The 9,402-nt window shown below is 32.1% G+C and overlaps 1 protein-coding gene across 1 annotated transcript in view; it reads left to right on the top strand.

Moving 5' to 3' along the window:
* The window catches only part of LOC106467661 (muscleblind-like protein 1), a gene marked incomplete at its 3' end in the record, with an annotated part of 62,054 nt that extends 55,178 nt beyond the window's left edge, over nucleotides 1-6,876 (top strand). The window contains exon 4 of the mRNA XM_022395860.1: nucleotides 6,712-6,876. Within this exon, the coding sequence (XP_022251568.1) occupies nucleotides 6,712-6,876 (165 nt within the window). The remainder of the gene's footprint in view (nucleotides 1-6,711) is intronic.
* Between the last annotated feature and the right edge of the window lie 2,526 nt (nucleotides 6,877-9,402).

The following is a 9,402-nucleotide window of genomic DNA, read 5'->3' as shown; positions in this document are numbered from 1 at the left end:
CATTGAAATCTTGGTTCAAAAGAAATAAATGGCACTAGCCACATTAGAAAGGCTGAGAAAACAACTAGGGGGAAATTCTGAGCTTGCAATTGGTTATTCATGTCTGATATAGAAGTATGTGTATATAAGGGAGCATTTCCAAAAATGAAAAGAGGTGGGCGAGGTGCCACTGTATTTGATTTATTACATGAGCGATATCTTAGCAAATAGAAATATATAATACCTTCTTATTTTATATTATAGCTTGTCAATATCTGTAATTTGAGTTTCTAATTCATACAAAACTGTAGACTTAGTATTTTGACTTCACAAACATCTAATTTGAACCAGTGCTACCACATGACACACAAAAATCAATGTTTATCTGTGTTTTTTAAATATTGTTCTTTGTACCATCTTTTGCTTATGTTCTTCTTATTTTTTACCTGTGGCCATTGTAGATATGATGTGTATGCCATTGCTGCTTCCAATATTTTCCCTCCCATTTCTCAATATTATTCTAATTCTGTTCTGATTCATTTTCTCTTTTCTGTCTATGTGACTCGTTGTTCTTTGGCCCACTGTGCTCCTTTACACATTTATTTTACTCCCATTTATTTATTCTTTGGAATTCATCTCCCTGAGATATTTCTCCTATTTCTCTCAAGGGATGATTACAGCACCTCATCCATATATCCTATGCTTCCTTGGATGTAGATTCACATCGACTCTTTCATGTCCTCTCTCACCAAGTCCAACATGTTACTCTCTGGCTCTTCACTTCCATCATACATTGGAGGAGTTATTGCATACTGGCATGTGGACTACTCCACTTACTTTTGTCTGAGATTTTCTTCATCTTCTGGCCATCTCTTCTTCCTCCTCCTGTCACCATTCTATATACCACTTACTGGCTCTAGGTAACTTTTCACCAGTCCTTCTAGCATTTCAACATGGAATTCTAGCTATTATGTGAGCAGCGATAAGGTATCGTATAGGAAGTTAATATTTTCCAACACTTACCTTTTCTCAAACTTCCCACCCATCCTCTCCCCCTCCAGTGCATCTTTTTTACCTAATCTCGAAGTGATGTTTGTGCTTTACAGTATAGAGGGGGTCAGCTGTAATAGGAGGGTGCTCATTCCTATTGGTTGAAGGCTGTCACATGCTCATTTGCATGCTACAGTGCAGCTGTACCACGTGTAAACACATGATGTTAGGTGGAAGCCTCAAGGCTAGTGGAAAGCAAAAATTGCACATTTAGATGGCAGCACAAATCGAGGAAAACTATTATGTGAGAAGAGGTAAGTATCTGTTGGAAATACATTTTCAGTGTTAAAAAATGTTAATTTTCCTGTTGTTTTTTTGGTAGGAGTTGTGCAAAATATTCTAATTGAATCAGATCAAAATGTTCATGAGTGGGTGAAATTATCAGTAGTAAAGTAAATTCACAGAAAGTAGCTTAGATATTACAAATTTGATTTGGTTATGATGGAAGTTTTTCAGTAATGCAGACTGAGATATTTCATAAGCTTGTTTGTTTGTTTGTTTTGAATTTCGTGCAAAGCTACACAAGGGCTATCTGCACTAGCCATCCCTAATTTAGCAGTGTAAGGCTAGTGGGAAGGCAGCTAGTCATCACCACCCACCGCCAACTCTTGGGCTATTCTTGTACCAATGAATAGTGGGATTGACCATCACATTATAATGCCCCCATTGCTGAAAGGGCGAGCATGTTTGGTGGGATGGGAATTCGAACCCACAACCCTCAGATTTCGAGTCGAACGCCCTAACCACCTGGCCATGCCGGGCCATTTTTCATAAGCACACAGTTATCTAAATATTTTATTAACATTATTTCAATGTGCAGTATAAGATGCATGAAAATTCAGGCTGAAAATATACTAGTTGGAGCATGGAAAGTAACATTGGAGTGGTGAAATTTTGAAAAACCACACTTAGCTAGTATTAAGCTTGTATGTGGGAGAGGTTATGAAAGAGTTGGTGTATTTTGACAGTCAAAAGTAAAGTTTGCTTTGCCTAACCTGAATCAGCTTGTGTGTAATAACCAGTTGTACAGTCTCGATCCCATTACCATTCTATTAGAATGGGGTATTGTTTATAAAATGAGATGGTTATTGTTGGCTGTTATCACAGTATTGGCAAAAGGTGACAGTATTGCTATAAGATATTGGTCAAGGAGAGACCTGATGGATCCTGGGGACAAAGAAATTTATAGACATTAGAGACATCTTCTAAGAGTAAATAGGGTGTGAATATACATGGAGCCCATATAAATGATGCTTGATAAAGGTAATCCATTACTCTTTCTGAAAGTAGTTTTAGTAAAATAGTAGAGCTTTTACTAACTGAGCATTATGACCCTTTTTCAACCAACACACCTGGTCAGTTGGAATTTATATGACTTTACATTGTCAATCCAGACTTTTGCTATTTATGATCAAATTCATGACTATTTTGGTTGTCTTATTCTTCAAATAGCCAGTAGTAATTCCATCCTTTTGTGTGCTGAAGCCTCCATTTTAACTAAGCTGCCATGGAGGGAAAATGTTTTGGTAACAAATTATATGCTCAGGATTTCCTGTTTGGTAAAGAGCTGGACTTCTCTAGTGACCAAAAGAAGCCTGGAATACCCTGACCTTCCATCCGGTAGAACCCATGGATGAAAATGCATTTCTGGCTGATGCATTTATCATTTTGGTTTTCATCAAGTCAGTTATTAGGCTGGTGATAACATCTCCTATGGGTGGGCAGGCCAAATAATAAGGGTTTCCATCCATGGAACTTCAGCCCTTATCAGACAGAGTACCAGTGACAACTATGGAGGAACCAGGTACTGCCTCATTGCCAGTTTAGATGAGCCTGCGAGCCACAACTTTGGTATTCAAGAAGAAAGCAAAGCAGATGTTAAGACATCCAGAACCTCTTCTGAGATTTCCCATCAGATGATGTTTCACCACAGTGAAGAGTAGACATCAAATGTATATCCTGAAGCCAAGGAAAATACCAGTAACACCAGGAACAGCAACCAACCTTTCTGCTTGATTTTTTAAAAAAGTGTCTATTGTAACATGTTCTGTACCATTATTCATAATTTATTTTGTTTTTGAGTTGGAGTTGGTATAATTTTGTTATATATAATATAAGTCTGGAATTGATCTATGTCAAAAGATCTTGTATAGATTGAATATCATTGCTAAAAGGTATTTTACTTTTTATACATGTATTTTATTTAAATTATATCTGTCTAAATTTTCTTTTTATTTTGTATTTTATACATGGTTGTTGGTTGTTTGCAAATTTTATTTGATGTTAAAGGGTTAGTTTTTTGTGTGTGTTATATTGCAATGTTTACTATGTTTTACAAGGATTTTATTTAACAGAGCATGTGTTAATGTTCGTATATGTTTTGTTTTTCACAAGGGTTAATTTGATAATTGTGATTTTGTCCTGTTATTTATTTTTTACAGTTTCTTTTGTTTTTTGAAAAGAGTTTAATTTGCATTTAGCATAATTAAATAAATTTGTTTCTATATGTCATTGTCAAAAGGTTTTGTAGAATGTTCTTCAATCTTTGGTAAATGATATTGTGTTGCAACGTTTAAATTGTAATTCTGTGTCTGAAGATTGTGTTATCCTTGTTGCTCATGAGTGTTTATAGGGGGCAACACAAAGTTTACATATTCCTTGACCAAGGTATGAGTTCACATTTTATTGATTTTAAAGTTAAAATTAATTGTCAACTTGAGAACAAGTTTCCAAGAGAGGAAGTGTGATATATAAATATACCATGGTACATTTCTACCTTCCTATTCGAATATAGTATTATTCTGAATTTATTGTTTATTTTTGAGTGTGTGTAGTTTTCACATAACACATAGTGAAGAAAGTCATAAAGTAATTTTAGCTGCATTTGTTCTTTGTCATTCAACTGAGGTAACACCTTTTCTTCCCTTGGATACCTGGTGTAATTCTGCATATTGTGCAATAATTTAGACATCATGGTCTTTCATTGATAGTTCAGGTACTAACTCAAGGTTATGTGGCCTCCCCTACACTTGCATGAAAATGACCAGACATGTGGGTAGTGCTGTTTGCTCTGGATATATCTGACATTATCTGCAAAATAAGAAAAGTTGAATTTAAACAGTCTAGTAAATGATTTGGGCCTGATCAGTAGAGAATACCTAATCTTTAAAACAAGCACTCACACTGCATTTGTGTTTGTTGAGAAATAAAGATTGATTACTTGTATCTTACACTTTGTCCAGTCTCCTTATTGCATTCTCAAAAACTCAGTTCTTTTAAGGCTAGTACTACTTCATAATAAATATCTTGTTCAACCTCATGTTAGAATTGGACCCATCCCATTGCTCTAAGATTAACTTGATTTTATTTGAATAAATCATAGCTGTAGCCACATAGAGAAACAATAAAGTTGGATATGTGTGTGTGTATATGTAACTTAATTTTTAAATGAATTTTAGGTTGAAGAAATATGTATTATTAGCAATAATTTGATTTTCATTATTCATTAAGTGACAACAAAAATTACTATAGATATAGTGCTAGGACTTTTCTATTGTATTTTTGACATGTAATAATTAGAAATGTAACTTTTGATTTAGCATACATTTAGATCCATTTTAAAACATAGAATAAATACATATTTAACTCAGAACAAAATATATTTAACATGCAATAGCAACAGATTTAACATCAGGGGATTTAGAATATTTTTGTTTTAAGGTAAAATTAATGTAAATTGCCATCTTACATATTTATTAATACTACTTAAACATACAAGACCAAAATGTGTAACTGGGACTTACCAGTAATTGATTATTTAACACACATGAATAAAGTCATGTGCAGAAGCTAATAATAACTTTTTAGCATTAGCATACAATAAATGTAGGCTGGTTTTACAGGTTTAGTAATGTATCATATTTAAGCTGAAACAACTATGCATTCGAGCAACAACGATTGTTTCTTAGAGATGTAACTGACATTAGTATTATTGTATTTTAAACACAAAATAAGGTTCCACAATAAACTTTTCTAACTTATAGTTGATACAGAAATAATAAAAATACACGTAGAATTTGCTTTCACAAAGAGAATAATGAGAAATATTTAGAATACTTATTCCATTATAATATGTTGCTGCTATAAGATTTTGTAATTACTTTTACACCCTTGTTCATTTTGGCTGTAATATTTTCTAATAGTTTGATTAACTTTCGAAGTTAGTAAGAGCTATTGAGCAGGGAATGATCTTCATAGATATCTAACTGCATCTGACTGCTACACTGAGTTGTCCCCTGGTGATGGAAAGAAAAGTTCATTAAGCCTATTTATTTTTTACCTTATTATCTGTTTTTTTTTATTGCTTACACTAATATCTTTACTATTCCCTAACATAAAACTTTAATTCTTATATTGTAATTTGCCAAGATGCTAAAACCAGTTAAGTAATTAGTGTCATTATCTTTGTTTCAATTTTAGAATGTTTCTAAAAAGAAATAGAAGCCATCTCATATTTAGAAAAAATTTTAGGTGATACTTGTGGTTTTGTTAAGGAATGATGAAATAAACTAGATGTAATTATTCTATATAAATTGATAAAATTTACCTATGTGTTATATGTCCATTATATATATTTTTTTGCCATCTAGAAAGTAACATTTAAATATAATCGCTACACAATTATTTGTTTAGTAAACTATATTTCCAAGTTAGATTTCATTCTTACTGAAAAAGCATATTCTAGGTCCTAACTGAACTATTCAAGACTGCCGGAAAATTTTTTTACTGTTAAGGTATTTTCACAAAGTTAAATATTTATACATTTAGATATAATTTCACAATATATACTAGTAATAGGTCTTTATGATAACTTTGTTTGCAAGTTGTATGCATTTTCCAAATAACTAAGTTGGCTGAAAGAATGTGCTAGTGTCTGATTTTTCAGTGTGTATATATCTGATATCATATTAATATATTTTCAACAAATCGGATTATTCACTCTTTGAAAAACTTGAGAAAAGAGTTAGATCAAACATATTTCATCCTAACTATTTGTCCTAACTTTTACTACAAGAAATCGGTATTTTCTACTTTAGGTATAAGGGTGTGAAAGTTGTAAGAAGTTTTTTTTATTCTGTAATGATTGCAGTGGTATGACAGTGGGTGTGTTTTTGTGTAAATTTTCAGTAATTTTATTTATAATTTGAATATTATTACATAGTTCTTCTTGTATACTTTCTAGATTATGTCTATTCCTTGTGTGTCAGCATCTCCTGTGATCCATGCTAATATTGTTATGGTTCTCTAATTTTTTCAGAATTAGTATTGAAAGCTAGTCCTTAGTAGTTAGAAAATATCAGAGCACCAAAATATTTTGAAATTTACTTATAGTAAATCAGTACAAATATATATTTTTTGTAGATTTTTTATTTCATATTTTGTAGCTCTCTGTGACTTAGATAGTTACAGCCTTAATATCTGACTCCTTTTTCATTTTGATAGTTGTACATTTAAAGGACTGGTTCTTTAATGCATGTTGGATTCAGTGAGCTGACTTGTAATTGTTGCTGTTTTGTTTTGGTTTCTTTTCATCGCCTTGCTGCTTGCTGTGTCATGTGCTGTCACCTACTGCCCACCCCTGGCACCTGCCAATCACCATCAACTGCTCTGCATACTAATTAGCCACACGTGGTTGAAACCTTGGTCAGCAAGAAACGCCCACGTGACCCTGCTGATGATCTGATTCTGGTATTGGCCCTTAGTGCTTTTGCATGTAGCTCAGATTTCTTAATTTTCTATAGTAGAAGGTGTTGTGCAGCATGTCACCACATTGCAGACAGTGAAAAGGTACATGAAGTGAAAAATGTTGAAGACTTCTAGTTGAAGTTTGAGCTTAAGCAACATATTAGTTTTTGGTCCCCACTGTGAGCATGCAACCCTATTATTTTAATTATTTTTCACCAATGTTTTCCATACATTTAAAGCAATGTGCACTTGCTGTTGATACAAAACTAAACTTTTCAGCATTTCATTTTATAAAGTATATAAACAGATATTAAATATTTTGTTGTATAATTCAGCTATATTATATAACATTAGCATCTGTTTTACTTGCTGTTTATTACTAGTTATCTTTTGGGTATTTTCATTGATAAATAAAAGACATCATATAGCAAAATTTTATAAAACATAGAGATCACACTTTGGAAGGTAGGAATGCAATAATTTTCTAGCTGGATACAAATTTCAAATGAAAATTAATTTGCCTGTTATATAAATTTCAACAGTCATGTTAGAAAATGTTGCTTTCAGCTCATAATATGACTAACTAGCAGCTGATCATGACCATTTTCTGCTTGTCTGTTTTTGTTTTTAAATTTCTGAAATGTCCACTTTTCCATAGCCAGACACAGCAGTAGGTCAGCCATAGTCTTTTACCATTGTTGGTTTGATGCTGCACAACACCCCTTTTTTGTTAGATTATGTGACTATCTTGAACATTCAATTGATTTAGATTCAACTGTTACTCAAAAATAGATTTAGTATGTGTGAAAATCAAACAAAAGTGATAACCTAATGTGACAGTATAACCTGAAAAATCATTTCATATCTTTCTGAACTTCTGGCCTTATTCTTAAACTGAGTTGCACCCTTTTTACTTTTTCTGGTTTCTCCTTTTCAAGTTTTTAACCTTGCCTTCAGTAGCATATTTACACTGGCTTGTTGTTCATCAGATTGCTCTCTTCAAAATAAAAATAAGTAATAATAAATGTCATTGGAAAATTGTTAATTTACAGCTTTTTTATTGAATGAAATTATTTGAAGATTTTAAAATTTGGATATGATGTAGAATTGTCATTTTAAGAAGTAAGCCAAATGGACTAGTTTATACATTTGTAATCAACATTTTTTTAACTTGTTACAAATGTAAAGAAGTTGAAGGTAATAGTATTTTTCTTGCCTCATTTGATTGCAAGTTTCTTTTGATCTGAAAACTAACCATTATTTTAATTATTGTTAATGCATATTTGGGAGATAAAATGAAATCAACTATGTTATTAATTATGGATTAATATTTTGAATGAATCTGGTTAATAGTGAAGTCTTGAAGGCCTAATCACTTGCTAGGTAGAGCATCAGTCTTAAGACACTTGAGTATAATTAATTGCTCTTCATTTATTTCATGTTGATGCAAGTTGATACATGAACAAGGGAATTTATAGGTACATTATTTGTAATACCTGCTAATAAGTAACAGGAGATAACGGGAGTTGTCCATAGCTGTAACATCTGCTAACAGTTAAGATACAAAGATGTAGTAGATCTTTCCATAAATATAAAAACTGGTAATTCATGTAGTTAATCAGATATACTAGGGTTTTTTTTGCACCTGTAAAACTACCAGGAATTGGACGAATAGAGAAAATTCATTTTGTATACAGCTGCAAAAACAGCTAATATTAACATGAATATAGGTGCTGCATTTTGCCCAAAGCCTGAGTATTCATTATATTAACAACCTTAGATGTTTATTTATGAACTACTTTTCCTCACTAAAATGTGAACTTTAGTAAAGAAAAGATAATGTAGAGGTATAATCTATTCTTTGATTCACTACTCTCACTGCAGTAGACTATTTTGTAGAGTTTGTGGCTCATCAGTACTGCTTAGAAGAGGAAAGCAAATAAATAAAATAGGAATTTGAGCTGTTTGTTTAGTTCTTTACTCACCACTAGGCATGGTATTCCATTATAAATCTGCCTTCTCTTAATTCTCATCTTGTCAATGTTTGTTTCAGTGTGAAGGTTTCCATCTAATCATCTGTGTTGATTACTGAGTGTCAAAGGTAGAAGTTTCAGATATGTAATTGAAATTTTTTTTTAATCTGGAATGATTTTAAGTACATTTCTTTTTATCTTTACAAAGGATTTTCAGATTTTTACCTTATGGATTTATTTCTTTGAAATAGTTTTTATTTTTACATGGATAACTAAATTTACTTTGGCTTTTCCTTGCAGATTATTCTTGGGTATTAAAATACCTTTCTGTGAATTGGTTCTGCATTGCTTTCAGAGTTTTCATTATGATTTTTCTTGGTCACATTGAGACTACTCAAAAGCATTTTGTTTGTTTGGAGGATTAGGTTAATTAAGTTTTATCCTCATTTTTCTATCTATACTTTGATATTCCTTCTCTTTCGAAGATATTGGCTCCTGCAGAAATCCTTTTTATTTAAGCCAAAACCATTCTTCCTCCTTAAAAATAGATTCTTGTACCCTATAAAATATATCTTAGGATGACTTCTCTAATTCCTATTTCTTTGGAAACTTTGTTCTTTCAGCTCTACTCATTCAGTTATTACAATATGGTAAT

This window comes from Limulus polyphemus, unplaced genomic scaffold (genome assembly GCF_000517525.1).
Source record: "Limulus polyphemus unplaced genomic scaffold, Limulus_polyphemus-2.1.2 Scaffold2697, whole genome shotgun sequence".
NCBI classification, from domain to species: domain Eukaryota; kingdom Metazoa; phylum Arthropoda; class Merostomata; order Xiphosura; family Limulidae; genus Limulus; species Limulus polyphemus.
This window is presented reverse-complemented; position numbering and strand designations above follow the sequence as displayed.